Source organism: Aspergillus terreus, genomic scaffold, assembly GCF_000149615.1.
Source record: "Aspergillus terreus NIH2624 scaffold_4 genomic scaffold, whole genome shotgun sequence".
NCBI classification, from domain to species: Eukaryota; Fungi; Ascomycota; class Eurotiomycetes; order Eurotiales; family Aspergillaceae; genus Aspergillus; species Aspergillus terreus.
Window position 1 is genome coordinate 2,053,084 of NT_165927.1, and position 24,850 is coordinate 2,077,933.

At 53.4% G+C, this 24,850-nt stretch overlaps 8 protein-coding genes across 8 annotated transcripts; 4 read left to right on the plus strand and 4 right to left on the minus strand.

Moving 5' to 3' along the window:
- Positions 1-792: 792 nt before the first annotated feature.
- Positions 793-2,062, plus strand: ATEG_03524 (lysophospholipase precursor; the record flags this gene model as incomplete). The annotated part of the gene is made up of 2 exons (XM_001212702.1): positions 793-1,946; positions 2,047-2,062. The coding sequence occupies 2 exons, from the start codon at positions 793-795 to the stop codon at positions 2,060-2,062; spliced, it is 1,170 nt and encodes a 389-aa protein (XP_001212702.1).
- Positions 2,063-2,944: 882 nt separating this feature from the next.
- ATEG_03525 (uncharacterized protein) lies at positions 2,945-4,054 on the minus strand (the record flags this gene model as incomplete). The annotated part of the gene is made up of 2 exons (XM_001212703.1): positions 2,945-3,482; positions 3,681-4,054. The coding sequence occupies 2 exons, from the start codon at positions 4,052-4,054 to the stop codon at positions 2,945-2,947; spliced, it is 912 nt and encodes a 303-aa protein (XP_001212703.1).
- A 602-nt stretch (positions 4,055-4,656) lies between these two features.
- Positions 4,657-7,491, plus strand: ATEG_03526 (uncharacterized protein; the record flags this gene model as incomplete). Its single annotated transcript, XM_001212704.1, has 8 exons — positions 4,657-4,971; positions 5,039-5,107; positions 5,155-5,857; positions 5,975-6,407; positions 6,454-6,635; positions 6,692-6,788; positions 6,888-6,980; positions 7,032-7,491. The coding sequence occupies 8 exons, from the start codon at positions 4,657-4,659 to the stop codon at positions 7,489-7,491; spliced, it is 2,352 nt and encodes a 783-aa protein (XP_001212704.1).
- A 700-nt stretch (positions 7,492-8,191) lies between these two features.
- On the plus strand, positions 8,192-9,982 carry ATEG_03527 (sugar porter family MFS transporter; the record flags this gene model as incomplete). Its single annotated transcript, XM_001212705.1, has 3 exons — positions 8,192-8,515; positions 8,569-8,825; positions 8,875-9,982. 3 exons carry the CDS (start codon positions 8,192-8,194, stop codon positions 9,980-9,982), a joined length of 1,689 nt encoding a protein of 562 aa, XP_001212705.1.
- An 821-nt stretch (positions 9,983-10,803) lies between these two features.
- Positions 10,804-17,440, minus strand: ATEG_03528 (uncharacterized protein; the record flags this gene model as incomplete). The annotated part of the gene is made up of 3 exons (XM_001212706.1): positions 10,804-10,873; positions 10,926-14,240; positions 14,367-17,440. The coding sequence occupies 3 exons, from the start codon at positions 17,438-17,440 to the stop codon at positions 10,804-10,806; spliced, it is 6,459 nt and encodes a 2,152-aa protein (XP_001212706.1).
- Positions 17,441-18,339: 899 nt separating this feature from the next.
- ATEG_03529 (uncharacterized protein) lies at positions 18,340-19,105 on the minus strand (the record flags this gene model as incomplete). The annotated part of the gene is made up of 2 exons (XM_001212707.1): positions 18,340-18,849; positions 19,085-19,105. 2 exons carry the CDS (start codon positions 19,103-19,105, stop codon positions 18,340-18,342), a joined length of 531 nt encoding a protein of 176 aa, XP_001212707.1.
- A 1,956-nt stretch (positions 19,106-21,061) lies between these two features.
- On the plus strand, positions 21,062-21,704 carry ATEG_03530 (uncharacterized protein; the record flags this gene model as incomplete). The annotated part of the gene is made up of 2 exons (XM_001212708.1): positions 21,062-21,183; positions 21,239-21,704. The coding sequence occupies 2 exons, from the start codon at positions 21,062-21,064 to the stop codon at positions 21,702-21,704; spliced, it is 588 nt and encodes a 195-aa protein (XP_001212708.1).
- Positions 21,705-22,228: 524 nt separating this feature from the next.
- ATEG_03531 (putative cytochrome P450 oxygenase) lies at positions 22,229-23,960 on the minus strand (the record flags this gene model as incomplete). Its single annotated transcript, XM_001212709.1, has 5 exons — positions 22,229-22,403; positions 22,460-22,626; positions 22,673-22,783; positions 22,837-23,708; positions 23,756-23,960. 5 exons carry the CDS (start codon positions 23,958-23,960, stop codon positions 22,229-22,231), a joined length of 1,530 nt encoding a protein of 509 aa, XP_001212709.1.
- Positions 23,961-24,850: the final 890 nt, after the last annotated feature.

The following is a 24,850-nucleotide window of genomic DNA, read 5'->3' on the forward strand; positions in this document are numbered from 1 at the left end:
GACGGTTCTTCAACAACTAGACTGGGCTCTGGGACGATGTTGAGACGCCAATATATATATATATATCATGTCCACTGCTGTAAGACGACCAAATCGACTCCACCTTTCATAAACCGAGTGAAATGGCAATCAGTGCAATATCATGGCAATGATGGATGTCTTTGTAGACAGATCCAGCCAAAAAGGACTGTCAGTAGGAGGACAATAATGCAAGTGCACTGGGCATAAGTATGCAGCTGACTCAGCTTCAATTTATGCTCCCTGTGATCTCACAAGTACCTTCCCTAGTAGTGTATGCCAAGTATGCAGACAGTACAGAATGCTCCAACCTCCAACCACCCCATGATCCATGGAATGCGCCCTTCAGTTCCCTTCATTTCCATTGCTTCAACCCACAACACCAGCGGGAACGATCGCACAGCCTCTTATCCTTCCGCGGTACTGGCCGGTGCACTCCGGATGCTCCGGGAACCCCATATCGGTGATTCGGTGCTGCCTGACGGATCGGACAGATCGGACCCGTGCAGCGCATGTCACACAACGGGGCATGTTCCATCCATTATTCATTCTCGCTGGCAATGTCGGAATGATGCTGCCTGTTCAGCCCTATTATTGTTGTCTGCCGAATTCCGGACAGCGACTGATTGGCAGTGAACCAGCGGTGAGATCCACGGCCATCGAGGCGCTGCTTCCATGGACTCCCGGCCATGACTGTATAATTACCCACATCCCCTGCGTTGCTTCGTCCTACGCTATGTCTCTCATGGGGTCTGTTACTCCCTGCCTGCCGTCATGAAGCTCTCTCTCCTGGCCCTGGCAGCCGGCGTCGCACATGCCGCCTCCATTCCTGCTTATCCCCGTGCGCTGCCAAATGCGCCCGATGGCTACGCCCCAGCCAATGTCTCCTGTCCTGCTACTCGGCCGAGCATCCGCAGTGCTTCTTCCTTGTCTTCCAATGAGACGGAGTGGCTGAAGATCCGGCGGAACGAGACCCTCCAGCCGATGAAGGATCTCCTCGGTCGATTGAACCTGACCGGCTTCGATGCGACCTCCTATATCAACAAACATTCCAGTAACATCTCGAACATCCCGAACATCGCCGTTGCCGTGTCCGGTGGTGGCTATCGCGCGCTCACCAATGGCGCTGGCGCGATAAAGGCCTTTGATAGTCGCACCTCCAACTCCACCAACACCGGACAGCTCGGCGGCCTGTTGCAATCGGCCACCTACCTCGCTGGTCTGAGCGGCGGTGGATGGCTGGTCGGGTCGGTGTATGTCAATAACTTTACCACCATCTCCGATCTACAGGCCAGCGACCAAGTGTGGGACTTCACGACCTCCATTCTGGAGGGACCTCCAGCGAAACACCTCCAGATCCTCAGCACGGCCGAATACTGGAATGAATTGCTCAAGTCGGTTGGTTCAAAGAAGGATGCCGGATTTAATACCTCTTTGACGGACTACTGGGGTCGAGCCCTCTCATATCAGTTCATCAATGTCACCACCGATGACGGTGGTCCGAACTACACCTGGTCTTCCATCGCCCTCGTAGACAACTTCAAGCGCGGACAGATGCCTCTTCCCATCCTCGTTGCCGATGGGCGAGGCGCCGGTGAAATTATCGTCGGCAGCAACTCGACCGTATACGAATTTAACCCGTGGGAATTTGGCTCTTTCGATCCCACCGTCTACGGCTTCGCCCCGCTGGAGTTTCTCGGGTCTAGGTTCGAGAATGGCGAGCTGTCCCGCAGTGATAGCTGTGTCCGCGGGTTTGACAATGCCGGCTTCGTCATGGGTACCTCGTCGTCCCTGTTCAATCAGTTTCTGCTGCAGATCAACAGCACTAGCTTACCCAGCCTTCTTAAGTCGGCTTTCACCGACATCCTGGAGGACCTCGGTCAAGACAACGACGACATCGCCATCTACGAGCCCAACCCGTTCTACCAGTACGACACGGCCGTGAAGGCCTACGGCGGCACGGAGGAGCTGTCCGTTGTAGACGGAGGCGAAGACGGACAAAATATCCCCCTCCATCCCCTGATCCAGCCCGAACGCCACGTAGACGTGATCTTTGCCGTCGATTCGTCCGCCGACACGACCTACAACTGGCCCAACGGGACGTCGCTCGTGGCGACCTACGAGCGCAGCCTGAACTCGACGGGCATCGGCAACGGCACGGTGTTTCCCGCCGTTCCCGACGTCAACACCTTCGTCAATCTGGGCATGAACCAGCGACCCACGTTCTTTGGCTGCAACTCGTCGAACATGACGGGTCCGTCGCCCCTCGTGGTCTATCTGCCCAACGCCCCGTACACGACGCAGTCGAACACGTCGACCTTCCAGCTGTCGTATAGCGACTCGCAGCGCGACGACATCATCACGAACGGATATAACGTGGTCACCCGCGGCAACGCCTCCATGGACGCGGACTGGCCGTCGTGTGTGGGATGTGCCATTCTGCAGCGCTCGTCGGAGCGCACGGGCACCACCCTGCCGGATATTTGCAACACGTGCTTCCAGAATTACTGCTGGAACGGGACCATCGACAGCCGGACGCCGCAAGATTACAACCCAGGGCTGCTGATGAGCTCGAGCTCGAAATCGGGCGCGGCTCGTCGAGGCTTCGACCTGGCGGCTACGACCACTGCGGTTGCCGCGGCCTTTTTCATGGCGATGTGAATTTCTGCATATCATCTATGTAATTTTGCGCAGTATGTGGATATTGTTGAATTCGCTGTGTTCCAGTGCGTTTTCGCACGCTTTGGTTATGGATGCTATGGATATGAATATGAGCCAGAGTTTTCTGCTGTATAAGAAACACTTCCAATTGGCATATTTCCGAAGAGAGTGTATCTGAGGGTCGACTGAGAAGGTCGTTCGAGTGACGTGACTTGATCGGCCTGAGTAAAGGAAGAAGTATGTATTGCTAAAGTAACCGAAATTTTCAATCTAGGGGCAAGTCGTTCCCAGAGATCAAATTCTCAGACGTCCGAGGTACGACCTTGCAGCCTCTATCCCATCCTCTACTCTGGTCGTCTCCATTCCGCTCCCCATACTGGTGGCCCCCTTTCCACCGGCTTTCCCTCCCACAGTCTTCGCAACATGCGCTGCCCACTCGATGGCCACCAGGCCATTCGACGTGTCCCTGGGACACAAAGCACCCGTGGGCAACCCTGCCGGCGGGCCCATCCAGCCCGATGAAATACGTGGACTTGTCGTGGTGGCGAGAAGAAACCTGCTTAATGGCCTCCGAGATGACCTTGGCGGAGCAGTCGGTGCCCGGGAGCTGGACAACAAACGAACTGCTCGCGGGGTCCTGTTTGATGGCGGTTTCAACAAGGGTGAGGGCCGCGTCGACTTGGACTTTCAGACTGGCCTTCTGTTCTTTCAGCATCTCCTTGGTGATCTCTTCGAGGCGCCGTGAGAGCGCTCTCCGGTCGAGAATGGAGACCGCCGTGGTGGCGAGTTCGGCCTGGACGTGCCTGACGAGCGTCTCCTTCTCCGGAGACATAGTTGTCATCTGCTCAAGTCTCGCCAGGCGCTCTTCAAGACGAACGGCGTTCTGTCGGGCGTCGTGCGCGGCCTTGCCGGTGACGGCCACAATGCGTCGAACGCCTTTGGCGATCCCGGACTCCTCCAGCAAAACCATGTCCTGGATCTCCCCTGTCCTGTCGACATACGTACCGCCACAGAACTCGATACTGTAGTTCCACCAGTCCTTGTTGGAGACGTTGTCGACCAGCGTGTCGACGGAGACCCCGATTGAAACGACCCGGGTCGGATCGGGATACGTCTCGCCAGAAACAGCCTGGACACCCTCGATCTGACGGGCCTTCTCCAACGCAACGTCTGATACAAACACCTGCTGGTCGTCTTGGATGTACTTGTAGGAGATTTGTTGAACGCGCTCGATGTCCTTCTCAGTCAGGCTGGCCTTGAAAGAAAAGTCGAAGCGCAGTTTCTCCGGCGCGACGAGCGATCCCTTCTGCTTCACATCCTTGCCTAGGACTTCCCGCAGTGCAAAGTTGAGAATATGGGTGCCGGTGTGATTCATGCGAATTGGCTGTCGCCGCTGCTCGTCATATGCGGAAGTCACCGTGTCCCCAACGTTCAAGGTGCCATGTTTCAAGTAGCCAGTGTGTAGTACGTAGCCTCCGTATGACTGCACATTGCTCACATGTACTTCGGCGACATCCTCGATGGTCAATCGTCCGGTGTCGAAGACCTGACCGCCAGCTTCAGCGTAGAAGTTGGTCTTGTCAAGAACGATGCCAAATTGGGCGCCGCTGGGGATCTCGGACGTGCTATTTATGAATCTCTTGTTGTAGTACAGGGCTTTGACGGTCGACTCGATAGAACCGGTGGTGTACTTGGCGATCAGAAAAGAATGTTCATCGACTTTGTCAAACGGATGATCAAATGGCGTCCGGAGGAACGGAGTACGGCCAAGGAATTACTCCAGGATCCGTGTGGCTGTATGCCGACTTTGATGATTGACGGCATGATGGTGGTCTATATCAGTTGGAATTGTGAAGATCGCGAACGATGTACAAGGACGTGGAAACAACGGAAATGATGTCGCATTAGTTAGGCTGTTGTTATCCCGAGCATCCAACACGCAATTTCTCTCCTGAACATCATCTTAGTATCACCACCATGGGCTCTACCCAGGGATCTTTTAGGGCCATCCCTGTCCTGGATTATTCCAAGTCCACTTCAGCCACGACAAAAGCCGAGTTTCTAGCAGACCTGCGCCATGCCATCGTCAATGTTGGCTTCTTCTATCTGATCCACCATCCGGTTGACCCCGCCGTGGTGCAGAACCTGATAGACAAAACCCGGGAGCTGTTCGATCTTCCACTCGAGAAGAAATTGGAGATCGAGATGATCAATAGTAAACATTTCCTGGGATACTCTCGTCTCGGTGCCGAGACCACTGCCCGCAAGGCGGATTATCGTGAACAATTTGACGTACGCTCACCCGGGTAAATCTCGGCACAGCTGATCATATCAGACTGACTGAAGCTCGTCGACACAGTTTGCAACCGAGCTCCCGGCTCCAGGACCAGATGAGCCTCTCTACCGCAATATCTGTGGTCCTAATCAGGTGCGTTCTAGCGCCTCCGTACAACAGCATCGAATTGACGCAAGCAGTGGCCCGATGAACGCGCGATCCCGGGATTCCGTCAGACGCTGGAGACCTACCTAGGCGCAGTGGCACCTCTGGCAGACGAGTTCCAGATTCTCATCGCAGAAGCGCTGGATCTGCACCCGGAAGCTCTGCAGCAGTTTTTCGACGTGCCTTCGCGCCACAAAATGAAACTCATCAAGTATCCTCCGCCGCCGGCCTCGTCCGCGGCCCAGACACAAGGCGTCGGTCCGCACAAGGACTCGGAGTTCCTGACCTTTCTCCTCCAAGCGACGCCCCATCCCGGGCTGGAAGTGCAGAATAAAGCAGGGGAGTGGATCCCCGCGCCTCCGATGGACGGCTCTCTGGTCGTGAATATCGGTCGCGCGTTGGAGGCCCTCACCGGGGGTGTCTGTACAGCAACCACGCATCGCGTGAGTCTGGCGCCGCACAATTTTGTAGATGCTCAGGGCTCCTCGCTGGGACCGCGGTTCTCAATTCCGGTTTTCCAGGGAATCAGCCTGGATCTGTCGGCGGAGAATATATCGCTCGACATCCCTCCCCATATTCGGGACCTAGTTCGGGACGAAAGAGTCCGCTCGGATGCGGAGGCCACGTTCAATCGCATGTTTCGCGGTCGCATTGGCGAAGGCACTCTCATCCACCGCGTGACGAGTCACCAGGATGTCGGTAGGCGGTGGTATCCGGAGCTCCTGGCATGGGCCCTGGGTGAGACGGATAAGAGTACTTAGCTTGGACGATCTCAATGTATACCCGGACTGGGCGGTTTTTGTATGCGACATTCGTAGCAGCTGTTGAAACACTGGCGGAAATACTTCTCCCCAGATGTCGATAACCCGGGGCTTGGCTCATTTAGTTTCCCCGTTGCAGCGCTGGATATTCCAGCAATGGAAGCCAGCAGGGTTCGACTATTTGTAGATCGCGGATCCGCCGTGTGTACATACATTCACTCTCCATCAACAAACATGAAGTCCAATCTTTTCTGCCTGACGGCATTGCTGTCACCCTGTTTGGCGGCCGATCTCTATGTTTCTCCATCCGGATCAGACAGTGGGGATGGTACAATCGATTCGCCTCTACTGTCGATCCAAAAAGCAGTGGACCTGGCGACGGCTGGCTCTACGATCTACCTGCGAAAAGGCACCTTTTCACCGTCGGCCAATATCCAGATAACCAAGAGCGGAAAACCCGGGGCGCCATACGTGCTCCGCGCGTACGACGGGGAGGTGGTGATTATTGACGGCGAGGCGCTCCCCGGGTACGAACATTCTTCTCTGGTAATGTGCGTAACTAACATCGCGTAGAACGCCGGCAGACCTGGACGCATCTTTACCCAACGAGGATCGAGGCATCTTGCACATCCAAGACGCTGAATACTGGGAGTTCTATGACTTGGAACTGATCAATGGGCCGTATGGCGTGTACTCTCGCGATGCCTCGAACAACCACTACGAGCGGATCGTCACGCGGGACAACTATGAAACTGGTAAATATGATGAAGCGTATGTTGGATGGCTATTGTATGGCTAATCCCGACTGCAGGCTTCCAACTCCAGGGCGCAGCATCTAACAACACCGTCCTCTACCTCGACTCCTACGGGAACCGCGATCCCCGGAAGAACGGCGAGAGCGCCGATGGGTTCGCGTGTAAGGAGGGCGAAGGCGAAGGGAACGTTCTGCGCGGCGCGCGTCTCTGGAACAATGTCGATGACGGGCTTGATTTATGGTATGTCCGCAGGCATCATCTCCAAGGGCTACGCTCATTCTCCAGGGAATTCAAATCCGCCGTGACAATCGAGGACACCATATCTTGGGGCAATGGGTACAACAGGTATGTCTCTCGCATTGCATCGATGATACCATTCTTATTTGATTTCGATAGATGGGGCTTCACCCCCTTTGAAGGCGATGGAAACGGCTTCAAGCTGGGCGGCGGCGATGACGCAGATATCGGACCAGCCAACCACGTTATCACCAATTGCATAGCGTTCGGGAATGCGAAGGATGGGTTTACTGATAACTCGCAGCCCGGGAACTTTGTCCTGACGTGCAACACGGCGTGGAACAATGCGGCCGTGGGGTTCAGATTTGGAACCGCAGTTGCCACCCTGAAGAGCAATGTTGCTGCGGCTAACAGGGAAAAGCCCGCTTCACTCAGTGATGACCAGATGTCCCAAGGCAACTCATGGGATGGAAGTGGAACGTGGAGTAACTCGAGTTTTGTCAGTGTGGATGCGACGCTGGTGCAGGGTGCACGGGGAGCAGATGGCCGGATCCAAGCCAGCGACTTCTTACTTCCCCAGTCTGGGGAGGCGATTGGGGCGACTACGCAGTGGTCTTGATTGTGATGGTGTACATACTCAATGGACAGACACCAGGAAGCTTCATCTCGAAAAAAATTGGACTTGGGTAACTCCGGCCCAAGTGTTCCGATATGTACCATCCCGGATGTACTCTGTATAGTTCCACACCGACAGGCACATCGTGCACAACTTACCATCGATTTCCCATACCTCTGTGTGAAATCAAGGTTACTATCCACGAGCAACTGTTCATGGTATGACCCTGGGATGACGATGTTCCATCAGCTCCCCCAGCCGGGTGGCAAGCCACTTATGTCACTACCACGGATGCTCTACACTCAACATCGGCACTTCCCCAGAGTGGAGGGTGGTCTAGCCTGTCCATTGCTGGATCGACCCATGGATATCCGGCTGGATGTCCAATCTCCTGACAAACCCCCGCAAGCTCCTGGAACAGGTAATTGCTCCCGCCGCCGCCACTGCTGGAGCATGCTGGGGATCTGGGGTAATCGACGTCCCTGGACAGTCCTCGTGCGGTACCAGAGGACGCTGGGTTTGACCATACACGATCATGTCCGCGTGACTGTCGTCATGAATCACCATATACCATGTTCTTTGTCGGGGGGGTACAAACAGACTCGGTATAATAATGGGATTGGAACCAGTTGCTGCGGACGTCTGCCGTCTGAGAGACCACCGAGTAAACACTGCCTACGACTAGATTACTATAACCGCCACTATGAAATTCTCGCTGCCAAAGAAACCTCACTTGAAGCCGAAACCTGAATCCCACTTTCAGAATGGGGCCCCCGGAGACCACAGCTCGCAAACCGAGATCGCCCCAACAGGCGAGACTGTGGTGGATACGCCCATCCCGCTCTTGACCTGGCGATCCTTTGTGATGGGCATCTTCGTTTCCATGGGCGGATTCTGCTTCGGTTACGATACGGGTCAGATCTCTGGGTTTCTCGAAATGAAGGATTTCCTCCAGCGTTATGGCGAGCTTAACTCGGAGGGGACCTATTACTTCTCCAATGCCCGTTCTGGGCTTATTGTGGCTTTGGTATGTTCACGTTTGGCCTTTAGATCTGTAGCGATTCTCATCTGACTCTCTAGCTTTCCATTGGCACGCTGATCGGTGCGCTTATTGCGGCTCCCATCGCCGATCGAGTCGGCCGAAAGTGGTCAATCACCGGGTGGTGTCTCATGCTCTGCGTGGGCATCACCATCCAAATCAGCGCGCCGACTGGAAAGTGGTACCAGGTAGCCATGGGGCGATGGGTTGCCGGCTTAGGCGTAGGTGCCCTTTCACTCCTTGTGCCCATGTACCAAGCCGAGTCTGGTCCGAGGCATATTCGTGGATCACTGGTCAGGTAAGCTTAATTGCCCCTGGAGATGAAGCAGGAAACTAATGGCGCATAGCACGTACCAATTGTTCATTACTCTGGGCATCTTCGTCGCAAACTGCATCAACTTCGGGACGGAAGCCCGGAGTGACACTGGATCCTGGCGCATCCCTATGGGTATCACCTACCTCTGGGCAATTATTCTCGGTGCCGGCATGGCGCTCTTCCCCGAGAGTCCGCGGTATGATTTCCGACATGGGAAAGTGGACAAGGCAATCTCTACCATATCCAAGATGTATGGCGTCCCCAAGAACCACCGCGCCCTCATCTTAGAGTTCGACGAAATCCAGCAGAAATACCAAGAGGAGCAGGAACGCGGCCAGGTAACCTGGGTCCGTCTGTTCCGAGCACCACGCATGGGGTATCGTGTTGCGGTTGGAGTCGCCCTGCAAGCGCTGCAGCAACTCACCGGGGCGAACTACTTCTTCTACTACGGTACCACCATCTTCAAAGGGGCCGGCATTCCGAACAGCTATGTCACCCAGATGATTCTCGGCGGCGTGAATTTTGGCTGCACGTTCTTGGGCCTGTACCTGATTGAGAACTACGGTCGTCGTCGCTCGCTGATTGCCGGCGCCTTGTGGATGTTCATCTGCTTTATGATCTTCGCGTCTGTCGGCCACTTCCTCCTCGACCGCGAGAATCCCGAACGGACCAAGACCCCGGGCGTGGTCATGGTCGTCTTTGCGTGTCTCTTCATCCTCGGCTTCGCCAGTACATGGGGGCCGATGGTGTGGACCATCATTGCCGAGTTGTATCCATCCGAGTACCGAGCCCGTGCGATGTCCCTGGCGACTGCGTCGAACTGGCTGTGGAACTTCCTCTTGGCGTTCTTCACGCCCTTCATCACTAGCGCCATTGATTTCCGGCTAGGGTATGTCTTTGCAGGGTGTCTGTTCCTTGCGGCTGGGCTTGTGTATGTTGCGGTGATTGAAGGTCGTGGGCGCACCCTGGAGGAGATTGACACCATGTATGTCATGAAGGTGCCCCCGTGGAAGAGCTCCAAGTTTGTGTTCCCAGAGACGGCTTTCCCCCACCACAGAGAGTCGGCTGAGAAAGATCGGGTTGCTCATATTGATCGGAACGGGAATGGGCGGGAAGGGCCTGCTACGGAGAGCGTGTAACCTGGGACTTCGATGGTCCTGATGTTTCGATGTAATAGTACTGATGGCGCTGTGCCCGGATGGCGTTGCTTGTATAATAGGTATGTAGAAGTTTGTATCATTTGTCTATAAATCAGAGCAGTAATTCTAGGTATTCGCCTAGTAGAAGCGTATTGGAATTTGTCGAAGAGGATGACAGAGGTGAAGCTCAAAATGAGTCAACTAGGTAGATTTGGATGTGTGCGAGAGTGAGGTCCTCTATAGAGGAGCCTAAGTCACGAGCAGGAGAAGCGTTCAGCCTAACAGGAAGTGAAGGGCCTGAGGCTGCAACAGAAGTCAAGTCGCAGCCCGCTACCGCTGTACCTTAACCTGTTCAACAAGGACCTGAGGCTCGTGGAAAATCTGCTGAAAGATCGAGTCGAAAGCGCGCAGCACCCCGTCCATTTCCTGCTCTGGAAGAACGCGACTGTCATAGCACGCATGTAATTCGAGAGAATTCTTCTTGATGTAGCAATGTAGATTCAGCGCACGAACGTGAAAGGCCTTCTTCTGCGGCATCATTTCCTTTTCGTCATACAGACACGACTGGCTTTGATCTTCTTCTGGCTGGACCGCAAGCAAAAATTGCATGTTGGCAATAGAAGTAGGGCCAGTAGCCACCCGGACAATACCGCGAGAACCAAGATGCTCGTGGGGAATGGTTTCGATCTGCTGGACCTGGTCCTTGTGAAGGGCATCGCTGAGACTTTGGGACCGATCGACGTGCACTCGATGCGGGAATATGGCTAGCGTAGGTGCAACAACTTCGTCGATACCCGGAACAGGAGCTGTTCTTCCAGTTGTCACCAACATAATGACGATGTCCGGATTTTCAGTGTACAGGGAAATGAGGCGAGCCCATGCCCATCGGATCTTCGTAGAGAGTGTGAACTGGAGGCTGCTGACGGACGGTATGGATACACACCGGATCATGTGGGCATGGGGGTCAGCCTTGCCGACATGCGGAGGAAGGGCGGGAAAGATCGGTGCACGTAGATCAGTCATTTTCTCCCGCCAGAAGTCCAAGGCGGGAGTGTATGTCTGCTCAACGTAGTCGATAAACGGACTGAAAGGCCGGGTTTGTAACTGGATGCCGGTATATGCTCGCTCGAGCTCTTTAATCAGTAACCCTAGAGACCAACCATCGTAAATCGAATGATGCAAACTGATGATCAGGCGATCTTGAGGGACAGAAGGTGAGCGACGGATCACTGCAGCGCGGAGCAAAGGGCTTCCAGAGGCAAACGTGATGGGGAGCTCAGGCTGTGTGTCTGTCGAGTCGATGAATTCCAGTTCGGGAGATCCACGCAAAAGTACCTGCTGTGGGTTATCGCCATCAATTGTAATGATACGAGTTCGCAGTATCGGATGGGCCTGTGTCGTCTTCGTCCATGCGCATTTGAGATCTTCGAGGTTCGTTGTCATCCGCAATTTGTATACCCAAGTCACAACAAGGCTGTCCGGCCTTCCCAGGAAACTGTACATAAACAGGCCTCCTTGCACAGCGGAACAAGGATATATGTCTTCAATATCACATCGTGGCACCATGCATTGGCTAACTCCCTCCTGTATCACCTTTTCCTGGAATGCCGGGTTGTCCCCCAGAAGGGAGAACGGAGCAATCGAAAGAGACACCTCGCCTGGACCAGAAGTAGGCCTCATTTTCTCCGCCAACACTCCCAGGACAGGCTGCTTGAAGATCTCGGCGACTGTAAGGTCATATCCGCGTTGGCGAAGAATACCAACAAGAGACATGGCTGTGACCGAATCTCCTCCTAGGCGGAAAAAATTGTCTTGAAGGCCAATCTGTTCAGATCCAATGCCAATCATTTCCGCTACCGCTTGGAGCAGGGCGGTTTCCGACTTGTTCCTGGGTGCTTGGACAACTTCGTTCCGAGCTTTCTTGGGCCCAGTCCGCTCTGAAAGAACCGTGCTGATGATGCGTCTTAAGCGTCCACGATCGGTTTTGCCACTGCGTGATCGTGGGACGCTAAGCAGTGGGACATACAACATCGGTTGCATGAAGCTTGGAAGTGACGCAGAGAGAACAGCTTTTGCGCGGGAGACTTCATGATCAAATGCTTCGGATGCAGGACACAACAGGTCTGCATCGTTGTCTTCCTGCACGTCAAGCGCCTGGTGATCGGAAACGCCACCCCAAAGGACAAAGGCAACGAGAGTCTTAGATCTATTTTTGTACAGGGAGCCAACCTCGGCAATCACCTCTGAAGCATGAGGAAACGTTTGGCGGAGATGCTCCTCAACTTCGACCAGCTCAAATCGCTGCCCGCGTAGCTTGACCTGGAAGTCCTTGCGCCCTTTGTACAGCAAAGAGCCATCATGGGCGTATTCTACAAGGTCACCAGTCTTGTAAAGTCTTTGATCTGTGCCCACAGCTCTGAACCGCGATAGCCAAGCCGGGGGTGTGATGAATGCGGCCTCCGTCTGGTCCGGACGATTGATGTATCCCCGTCCTACAATAGGACCCTGAATGATGAGCTCGCCAACTGCGCCTATGGGGAGCAACTTGTGATGGTTGTTTGGATCCACAATCCAGCTGGTTGAAGAACACATGGCATGTCCGATGCTTGAACTCAACGGGCCTGGGGTGACAGATGTACATGCTGTTGCGTTGATCGTGCACTCTGCAGGTCCGTACATATTGATCAGCCGGATATGAGGAGTGACACTCCACTGTTCGATATCAGATGACAGTAAGGCCTCCCCGCTAACTTTCAGGGTCCTGAGGGTAATGAGACGTTCTGGCTGCAGAGTTCTTGCAACAGTTGGAGTAAGAGCGATGTAGTTGGCCTCGAATTCGTTGATGGACTCGAGCAAACGATTCTCTCTTGCATCCGCCGAGGGAACACACAGACAACCACCCGCAATAAGAGTAACCATCAAATCCAAAATACTGACGTCGAATGCAAATGAGGCATACTCTAACAGGCGAGTGCTCCGGTTGAGTGGAGAGGCCCGCATCATCGCAAGTGCACTTGTTGCCAGGGATCGGTGCTCGATCACCACGCCCTTGGGCTTCCCGGTTGAACCGGATGTGAAGACTGCGTAAGCAGCGTTACGGGGCAAGACTGTGACTGGCATAGCGTCCTGAAGGTGTTTGGCTTGTGCTGCAAGTGAATGCGCGTTCGTGTTGCCTAATACGATGACTTCGGGGCAGAGGGTAGAGGCAGCGGGTTGGCACTCCATTGATGTGAGGATAACCCCAGGACGAATGTCGTCACATATATCCTCTAGTCGCTTCAAGGGCTGGGAGGGCTCGAGGAGAACAAATGCAGCTCCAGCTTTCAAGATCGACATCATGGCCACAGGAACCCATCGACTTTTCTCCATCAAGATAGGCACGAATGCTTCAGGTTTGACGCCGGTAAGGATGAGCTTCTGAGATAACGCAGACGACATCCGGTCAAGCCCCTCATAGGTCCAGTCCCCATCCCAGGCGCATACGGCTGTCGCGGTGGGTTGCTCCTCACAATGCTTCCAGATTAATGTGTGAACGCAGCTGTCAACGGGCTGAGGGCTGTCCTGGTTCCAGCGGCTGATTGTCAATAGGTCCTGCGGCGGCAGCAAATCCAACTGGTTGATCTCATGATTCGACTGCCGAATGATGGTTCGCATGGCATGGCCGAAGACCGCAGCCAGATGTTTCAGTTTCTCTGTCGGCACTAACGTAGTATACGCCTTGAGCGTCGGTCGTAGTTCGTCCTCAAATACCATGACTTCAAGGTTGACGTCAAATTCAGTCGGGTCATGGCGCAGGATCTCCATCATTGAGATTGAGTCGTCTGTGTCAGAGCTGGTGACAGGAAACTGGCTAATGCATGTGTTGAACAAGACTTCGTCGCTGGCAACGCCGATCGCACGCCTTATATCACCTAAGGCCGCCGTTTTGTGAGGCAGGCTGCGCACAAAGTCGGCTTGCACCGAACGCAACATATCCATGACCTTGCCGTCCTGGGACATATTCACGCGACACATCATGATGTTAATCAATGGTCCAACGCCATCGACTATACCCTCAAGTGGAGCATCGCGTGCAGATGCTAGATACCCAAAGCACACATCGTTTGTGTTGCAGAAGGCGCGAAGGGTCAGGGCCCATGCCAGCTTGACGACACTTGCCGTCGTTATGCCCGTCTCCGTGGAAAATCGTCTATAATCCGCCATATGGCCTGCGTCCACGGGGACTGATTTGAAGTAGGATAGATTGTCTTCGTCGTAGCTAGGGTCAATATCGGTGGGTGGCCCAATACTGGTGGGCAGCCGGCAGGAATCGAAACCAGCCAGGTACTCCTTCCAATACGATATGGCACCTTTGCTATGAGTGAGTTTGAGATGGTCGACATACTTCGGGTACTGAAACGTCGAGGGCGAACCCGTCGGGCTGTTGTACATTTTGCAGAAATCACGAACGACGATGGCCATTGACATGCCATCAACCACAGCGTGGGTAAGTTCCATTCTAACTAATACTCGACCGTTAAGTGTTGAGTACAGCGTCAACAGAGGCAGTGTGTTATAGAGCTGAATAGTCTGGTCCAGGGCTAGTAGTTGCTCAGGTGTTTTATCGTTAGGGATGGACCGGAGAGATGGCAGAGACCCTTCCTTCAATCGGACCTGCACGATGTGCACAGATGGACTCACATGACTAACGAACATGGTGCGCAGCATGTGGTGATGCTGTATCAATCGAGCCCATGCCTCTTGTAGTCGACTAACACTTACTGACTGCTCACCCTTAGGGGGCCTGACTTCAAATAACAAGCGCAATGCATATTTGTCTGGGTTTCTCAACTGACTTATCAGAATGCCTTCCTGGATTGGAGAGCATAGGCTGATCTCCTCCACGGAGTCTTCAGAAATGCCCATGTTCTGCAATTGTGTCATCACCTCCTGGCGAGGCATCTGCTGATGTTGCATGGTGCTATTGTTCTCATCCGACGAAGCGGACTGGCAGGCTATTGTGGCCAAATGGCCGACTGTTCCTTGATCTAGAATGTCCGAGACGGCAAGTGACAGGCTCTCCTCTCTGCAGAGGCGAACCAAGGTCATCGCCTTGATGGAGTCACCCCCTAGCCGCACGAACTTTTGATCGATACCGAATGACTGGGGATCGCGGCCGATGACCTTCGCAAACAAGCCATGGAGTACTCGTTCCACGTCATTTCGCGGCTGAACAATACACCGAACGTCTGAGGTCAAGCCCTCCAACTGCTGTAATGTCAGGCCTTGGATCTCCGATCGTAAGGCACGGCGGTCCATTTTCCCAGTGGCTGTCTTAGGGATGCGAGCGAGTGGAAGATAGAAACTGGGGATCATATGATCAGGAAGGACAGTCCGAATGGTCGAATCCAGATTTGCAACATCGCCTTGGAATTGGGGACTGGCCTCGCCAATAAGCCCGGATGTGGTTGATGACGCTCCGCTCTGTGTGGACCGGATAAACGCAACAAGCACCACAGAATCGGCGTCTAGTGGTGCAGCTGCCTCGACTATCACGACATCCATGGGCGATTGCCGGAGTCGAATCTGGGCCTCGATTTCTCCCAGTTCGACTCTCTTGCCACGAATCTTGACCTGTGTGTCTTTGCGACCGATATACACCAATGAACCGTCCGATTGGTACCGAACGAGATCGCCAGTCCGGAGTATGCGATGCGGCGCACCCTCTGGGTAAAAATCATGGATCCACTCCGGAGGTTGGACAAAGGCTCGGGTGGTCTTGTCCGGATCGTCCAAATAGCCCTGGCCGATGTTTGGTCCGTCGATCAGCATCTCACCTACTCCGCCAACGGGTGCAAGCCTCTGTATATTCGCCGGATCAGCTACCCAGATCCTGGAGGTCGGGGACACACCAATGTTACGCGGGTGGCGTCCTAGTTCTAGAGTAGAAATAGCTCCTGCGCCGACGATCTCGGATAATCCGTATCCTGATAGAAGACGGACTGAGTTCGCCCATAGATTCCGAGTGTGTTCCCCCACAGGTTCGCCGGCAAGTACGAGGGTTTCCAGTCCGTCCAACTGAGCAGGCTCAACAGTACTGATGGCTGAGGGGGTCATGCTTGCCCAGGTCACACGGTATTGCTTCATCACAGAGGCTATGTCGTTGATGAGATCGTGCTGCGAACCAATACAGATGGTTGCGCCGACTAAGAGGGGGAGATATGTGTCAATCGATGATGCCGCGAAGATGGCTGGAACAAATTGGAGAACGCGGCTCGACGAATGAAGGTACAATGGTGAACCCTGGCTAGCCAAAGTAGAAAGGGCCTCGTGGTGGAGGACACAGCCTTTCGGGGTGCCTGTGCTGCCAGAGGTGAAAAGCACATAGGCAGGACGCTGTGGGTCCTGCTTAGCCAGGCTGCATACGGATCTTTCCGTCGGTAGGTGGTCGAGGAGCGAATCGTCGAATGTTATAACCTGAACGCCGGGGCTCTGTAATCCCGGCGCCAATTCCTTCGAGGTCAGCATAATACTGGACCTGGTGGCGTCGATAATGACCTTCAATCGGGACGGTGGGTAGGAAGGGCTGACAGGGACGAATGTCCCGCCGGCCTTAAGGACAGATAGAAGGGCAACGACAGCCCACATGGATTTCTCAAAAGCGAGTAATACCATGGAGCCTTCCTGGACGCCAATGTGTCGCAGGTAATAAGCCAGCTTGGTTGTGAGCACATCGAGCTCCAAGTACGTCAGTGTTCCATCCCATGCACATATGGCTTTGTGGTTTGGTCTTTGCACCGCATGCTGGCGTATGATATCAGTGATCGGGATGAATTTTGTACAGCGCCGGTCCCTTTCGTTCCATTTCACCACTTGCTGACGGTTATGGTCACTAAAGAGGTTCAGATCCTTGACGTGCTGCGGATTCCTAGAAACCTCTGAGGCTGCTTGTTCAATAACCGATGCGAGGTTTTCTGCGTCCCAGCAACTGGAAAGTCTGTGCATGAGCCATAACCTGGGGACCTCTGTATTCTGCACCAAGAGAACAATCTGGAAATGCCGTGAAAGAGATTCCACGCAATGTGACTCCTTCCCTCCGTCGATGTCATTTTCTTCGATGATCACCGCGGTGTTGTAGTCTCCTCGCCCAGAGGCTCCATTTTCCGGGGGATTCAAAGGTGGTGGGCTGGCCAATAGGCCATCAATGGACGTTTCGGGCTCGACAGAGAGATCACATTGCCTCAGATCACCGTTATAGGGTCTGTCTCTTGTATCGCCGGTGTAGGTAGCAAATGTAACATGGTGCGATTCGGTGTGCCGATAAAGTATGATGGCCCATACGGCCCTGAAGAAAGCAGAAAAATCCCAACCAATATCGCGACATCGAGCGATCGTGTCACCTGCTAGGGCAATCTGGATGGATTCGAGTTCCAATAAGTCCGGAGGTGGCTGCCCGTCATATAAATCGAGGAATGTCATGATCAATCAGCTTGGGAATACTGCGCAACAAGCAGAAAATCGGATCCGGGAAGAGAGCACGGGGAAGAGGAAAATATAGTACATTCTTTTCACCGCTGACAGAGCCGATCCTTCAGCAATAGGAGCAGCCTCTCGATCTAGCTATCTGGCCCCTTTGTGGAGACAGTGGACATATCCAACTTGGTGGGCTGAGAAGGAGTCCGTAGGTGGGCCATTTTATTCGCCTGCAGTTCCCAAGAATGCCCTCCATTGTCCCAAAGGGGAGTCTGTCCCACTCCAGCCCACACGCAGATGTTGATCGTTCGTCCACAGTTTCAATAACTCGGATCTTGGACAGATCTTGCAGAGGATCTGCTGCTAGTGGCGTCTAACCGAGTGCTGGCTAGTTAGTGATCGTCACTCGGCAATCGACGGAGTGCCGATCATGTCAGGTTCGGAAGAAGATTCCAGTGTCCACAAATCCACAAGAGCACATGCACCTTTGGAAAATTTGCCGTAGTCCTAAGCGAGGCTGTACCGGTGATGTTGAACATGCAGTATTTGGCGACTCCCGTGCCGTGAGCAGTTTCTTCCGACGAACGGATCGAAAATTTTTAGGCGGTGAACTGTGCATCAATGCCCTGCATTCCTTTGCGCCAGTTATCCGACAGCCTTGCCCGGGGATCATGCAGGCATCCATTCCACGTTGCAGCAAAATTCACTGCATAAAGCAAGGAGGAAATCTTAAGCCATCTGGGGCACCGACGCACGACGTGTCAGGAGAGGTGGTGGGGGGATTGCAAGCCGGGCACCCATTCGAGTACATAGTATGCGTTTCATTCTGAGGCAGATTTGATTGACAATACTGGTCCAGTCTGTGGTGGTAATATGCTGAGTATTTCGTCTTACAATTGTATTATTCACTTTGCGCTTAACGTGAACATCTCCCCGAACCAGCCATAAGCTCTATGGAGTCGTCGGCCGTACCGCCGGGCAGTTGTAAAAGGGATTTTCCCTCGTGGATGTGGTTCGTGGAATTGAATACTCCGTTCGACATCTAGCTTGGTCGGCTGGAATTGCCAGACAGAGCCGTATAGTTTCATGACCGTAAATCCAACGGAAGTCATGGCGTGGAGGAAGTCATTCCACGGGATCTCGCCCGGTGTCGAGGTTACGGCCGGGTTGAAGAAGATGGTTCGGAACACTTTCAGTGCCCGAGCGTCGACAGCGAAGGACGGTTGAGGGTCAATAGGGTTGGGCTGCAGCACCGGTTCGGCTTCGGTGGGCGATTTGGCAACTGGTCGAGGTGTCCCGCGAGTCTTGACCTTGGCTTTGGGCCGCGCGACCTCGACCTTTGTCGAGGGAAGGTCCGTGTAAATCGTTGATAGTGGTTGATATGAAGCACTCAGATCGGCTTCGCCTTTCTTGACCTGTGGCGTTCGGGCTTCAGCTGCGGCTCTGGTAGAATAGGGAAAGAGTCACTGGTCAAGGTGGACTGGGGGATATCATGCAGCAATTCCAAGCAGCATTGAACAAGAAACGTCAACAATCGCTCCTGTGCCTCTAGTATCATCAGGCCCTCGCCAGGAATAAATTGCTTTTGTTTGGTCATCCAATTGAATGCATCTGGATGTTCTTCCCAAGCCATGAGCTTCCCATAATCACGGCGATTTCCAGCCACGCCATTCAGGATCATAACATGGCCATTCAAAAAAATGGGCACGACCGCTTTGGTCACAAAGCCCAAGTGCATGGCATCGACGTCAGCGGCAGCAAAGTGCGACGGATCGTGGCGGCCTCGGGCGTTCGGCAGCAAGGGTAGCACCTTTGGGTTCAGCAGATCCTCTTGGTTAACGTAGGGCCACATTAAATGCTCCCTGTACTTGGTGCCACTGCAACGGTCGAGCTCGGACTCCCTCCGAAAAGCAGCAAAATCGGGCCGATGGATTGTCGGCATATTTGGCCAGGCGGTCAGCAGAACCTTTAGTCTTTGCGCTCGCGTCTTGTGAACCAACGTTTCTGAATTGTGCCCTCGTGGCGCCGGAGGATCTCATGCAACGTTTCGTAGCTGGCAAATATCTTGTCTAATCGCGCCCTGGCCTCACGACGGACCTCTGCCGGTGTCTTGATTTCCGGCATGGGCATAGCGCCAGGCTGGCCAGCATCCATTGCTTTGATAAAAAGCTGTTGGGTCACTCCAGTCGATGCTGTCTACATCAAACTTGGGATCATGATAAGCAGCCGCATCAGGACCAAACAGATTACCCTCATTCTCATCCTCCTCAACCTGAATCCACCTTACAAATTTCACTTTGTTCAGCCTGAGCGTTCTGTACTACATGCGTTTGTCGGCGCCGGCAAGTGCCCGCAGAATTTGGGGGGATACTCGGGGTCTGGTGATTTCAAAATATATAGTCGCCCATCAGATCCTCCATGAAGCAATGCTCCCCTGAGTCAATGATATTGGGCATTTCTCGTGTCTCATGAGTATCTCTGAGGATAATAGAGCCATCCTTCAGCCCATGACACTTGGCTTGGTACAGTTTGCCAAATACGACTTGAGATGTGTGGGTTCGTTCGCCCACCCATTTGGAATCTCGTCGGCCTGTCGGTAAATTAGGCTTGAGGAGTATGATTGAGTGCGCAGTGTGAATTACGGGAATTTTCATGTTGTAGACGTTGTCGACACCTACCGTTGTCAGACTGACTACATCGACAGTAAAGGACCGAGGCAACCGCCTTCCATATCCCGAATGTCGTCCATTAGGGTACTACTCTGCCAAACACCTTCATCGCGATATTCAGTGTTGATCATATGGCATCAACGTCGACACCTAAAATTAGCAATCATCCCTCACTCTTTATCCTGGGTTTGATCCAGCTCTTTCCCGCAGGAGTCTCAGGGGCATCAACATAGCCTCATGGCCAGTGGTTGTCTGTGGCTGAATATGTCTAGCTCCTTGGCATGGAGCACCTTTGGACTGATCATGTGCTTAGACCATGACACAGAGTGCAAGCACAGAGTCACTCCCCTTGTGATGGGCGGCACCTGGCAGAGCTCTCGCTTGCAGAACGTGTGAAAAAAATAGTCCCAGAAGCCACGATCTTGCCCAACTGGGCCTAAGTTCAAGCCGCAGAGGGCCCAATCCTCGCGACACCGCCAATCGCTGGGACGGCTTCGGGCGTTACGAGCAAGGCTGACTGACTAGCCGTCTTTGCCTCGTATTGCCCGTAGCTGAGCCTCATTTGGCTCGGACGATGCCTTTGGCGTCACCAACCAGGCGCTTAAACAAGAAATGATGATCGGTTAGAGGATTGCTAGCGTACTGAGAGATTGGACAGGATATTTCAGAGAGCTTGGCGGCCAGCACACCGGTACGAGGAGATGGAAGGGTACAAAACCCTTATAGTCCCCAGAATCAATCATTTTGGACTTGCATCAATTCTGAGATCTCGTGTCAAATTCGTGCGACTTTTAATTCAATTTCCGACTGCCGATACAGGGGACAGACTATATCCAGGAATATCCCGAAAATGGCCCCTCGACGCGGCGGATCTGGTCACTCCAGTTCATCTGTTGGAAGTGGCATACAAAGCTGCAAAGACCATGATGCTTTTTCGACGACCCCTTCCATCGTCATCATGGCTTTTGTGGCATTCTACTTTCTGGTCTTTCTGGGCCTGACATGGAATGTCTTCCGCCGGAAACGCGACAGCCCTGTGGGATGGGTCCCATTAGCTCTGTCCATCGTGTTCATGTTCATGTATGGACCATTCCGTTTCAAACACTTCGCGTGCGCTAACTTCTTTTTGATTTAGTGGTGTCACGGTCTTTCTGGTCATTCAGCCCGTCTACGAATGCGGTGCCATGTCTAACATGGACTATAACTCGTCCTCCATCGCCATCGACTGGCTTCTTGGCGCTGCGTCCCTTTTCCTCGTCGCGACTCTCATGGTCCCGATCTGCAAGATTGTCACGCAAGGAAGCAAGATTGTCGGCATTCTGGGTGGGATTTACGTGACCTTCCTAGCGGTTCTGTGGACTGCGAGCCTCGCGATTTCTACAAAGCTCGCAGTCGATGGCAGCTCCGACTACTACTACGGCTTCCGGTCTGATAGTCTGCGGATAGCACTGAATGGGCTCAGAATCGCCCTTGGTGTCTTTATGGTCATTGGTGTTCTTCTTGCTGGGCTAGTCATGATTGTGCAGATTATCCGCAAGTCGCATCTTCGAAAGGGGGTAAGCCTTGCCAACCTGCATCCAGCAATGATGCATAGATTCTAACCGGACCGATATAGATCACTCCTGTGCTGTTTATACTCCTGATTGGCTCCGCTCTCGCTTTTACCATCTGTGACTTTGCAACGTATCTCGCCAACCGGTACTCCGACAGCCGCACGGTTGCCTCAGTACTCGTCGGATTCTTCCTCTATTATCTCTTCTTTGCAGTCGCGGCTTTGAGTGCCACTATTGTGATATCTTCGCCGCGTGTCAGCGCAGAGCGCAGCTTCCCAAGCCATATTCCTCCCCCGGCGACCAACTACGGACCTCATTACCAGTTTGTACCTCAGAACGTCCGGTGAGGTTTCGGTGTCGGAATCAGATATATTTCTTCGATGCGGTAATGGAGCATGAATTACTTGACCCTATGTGATGCCTGGCTTGAGCTAGTGTTTGGATTTTACTATACCCGTTTCCTTACTACTTCTTCATTTCCACGTGTGAATATATACCCCGGATGCTTTCAGAATCAGAGCCAATTTCCAGTAGCCAACAAATCCTAATTTTAGATACTTGACCGTTGAGTCCTAGTTTTCAACCACCCCAGTCACCTTGGCATACACCTGCATATCACCACGACGGGTGAACCCAATCCCCAAATCATGCGTAAAACGCAAATCCTCAGGCGTTGTGTCGTGTAACTCGATGTCAAACCGGCGCACAAAAGACGCAAGGGTGAGGTACAGCTCCATGTATGCCAAGCTAGCGATCCATAGTATCAGTGCCCACAATTCGACATCTGCGAGCGGGGTGCTTACTTCATGCCTATACATGTACGACTTCCTCGGGTAAATGAGACAAGGTAGCGAGAGAGGTTTTTGCCCTCGTTCTTTGCGCGGATCCAGCGCTCGGGATCGAATTTGTCGGCGTTAGGGAAGATAGATTCGTCGCGGTGGACGATGTAGGAGGAAGAACTCATCGGTGTCTATATTGTCAGCTTGTGGGGTTATCTATGAGTGGCTTGTACTTACCCCAGGTGGGATAATATGATCCTTGTATTGCAGGGCATCGGTTGGCGAGATACGTGGCAGGCGTATGATTAGTCCGTATGAAAGACGAAGCGCCTCGTATACAACCCCATTCTGATATAGTCAGTAAGTATCCATGTCAAACATGACCCACAGGATGTGCATACAAGATAAGGGAGCTTCTCCAGTTCCGTCCATGACACTGTATCCGTAGGCCGGGGCATCACCTGTCGCAGTTCATCTCGAAGTCGATTCGTGATAGATTTGTCGTAGGCCAGATGGAAAGCAGCCATACACAAAGCTCGGCCGGTAGTCTCAGTGCCAGCAGAGAGCAATATAACCCCTTCATCCTGAATCCGCTGCAGCGTCCTCTCTTCCGGAGGGACGCTTGGATCAGACAGCTTGTCGTAAATAGTGCTGCGAGCGGGGTTGGACTTCTCCCCAGACAGGCTCTTTCCACGGTCCCGCACCGAGTCCACCGTCTCCTTGAAGATATCCTCCTGGAATTTGAGCAAACTGCTTTTTCCCGGCTGCAGCACTGCCAGGAGCCACAGAGGGATCGCCCGCATTGCACTCAGGACCAACGGGAAGAAACGATTAATGTGCATGTAAGACGTCATGTCGCTGACGGTTTTCCGGATATCATTGCGAAACGACTCGTCTTCCAAGAACATCCAGCATTTCCCGTAGCAGTAAGCTGTGATGACATCTGCAGTCAGGGCTGAAAAGGCGTCGTCCAGACTCACCACGGCATTGGATCGATGGAGCCCCTCGAAGCGTTCCATCAACTTCTGCACTCGCTCTGTAACCAACGGAGACAGCTCCAGCACCGAGCGTTTGGAAAAAAAGTTGTTGAGGAGGCTGCGACGGAAGCGATGGTGTTCATGGCCTACGGTGCCCACCATAGAGAAAGGCGCGCCGAAGATTCTGACGAGGTGTGGATCTTTGTCTCGTTTCACCGTGCTAGAGGCGTAGATCTCATCGTAGAAGGTTGGGTCGCTGATGTGCACTTCTCTGGGGTTGATGCGCACGATGGGCCCTGTCATAGGTTAGAGACTTGAAGATCGAGAAGATAGGATGATCTACCATAGGTCTGATGCATTTTTTCTATTTGGAACAGAAACTTCCCACCGAGGATGACATCGTAGTAGAATTCATACAGATGAGTGGCGGCAGTCAGCCGAGGACCCGGGATCTTGCTCAGAGGGTGGAAGTAAAGACGATATATTGTCTTGAAGAATTGATAGACGGAGAAAGCAAGAAGTATGCCCCACAGTGTTTGTGTCTCCATTGTTGGCAGTGGGTGGTGTTTCGAGAGCGTCAGTGGGGACAAATGGCACTATGAGGACTCTATCTCTATAGCGGTAGTCTGAGCAATATATACAACATCCAGCTCTAGTAGCCTACAGGATGAGGGGTTGCAAGAACACCATGTCTCCTACAGCTCTCCTCCTCATCAATCCGCGACAATCCCGCATGCAGATGACATATCCCTGCGAGTGCGTCGTATCCTAAAACCAATCGAAAGACAGGCAAATGGCTCGCTTAAGTATCTGATTATCGCCCATCCACGATAGGTTGCTCTTGTTCTTCGACTTCATGTACCTCGATTTTCGTGTTCCATACGATGGCAGCGACAACTCTGCACTCGGAAGATCACCGAGGTCTAGACGTTGCCCCAATGTCCGGTACCCTGCAGATTGTCTTTCTCCGAGGCGAGATGGCCTATCGTCTCATCCATCCCTGTCTCCGCCCACACGCTAGAGCCCAACGCTCCGCAGATCCGCTCTGAACGGCCCGCTCCGGCCACAAGTAGTCATGTCGATCGATGATCGTGGCGTGGAGTTGACACAACGGATGCGTAGACACTTGCATGATTCTCGCATTGGGCTGTCTGCAGACCGTTGTGTGTGGGCTGAGTCGGACGGCATCATTCGCCGAAACGGGGTGTTCAGCCGATGGAGGGCCTCTCCCAGCGTTTCTTCCCCACCCTCACGACTCTTGGTTGGCAGGGTCTCCAAGTGATTCCCTCGTTTGCATGAGGACTATGCAGATGGAGTATTCCCATCCCCTCCGTGAGTCATGCACTGGTCGAGGCGGGACAGCCGGTAGTTATCTAGTCACCCCAATGGTCCCATGCCGTTTCAACTGGGATTGTGCGCGCATTGTGTATCTTGGTGA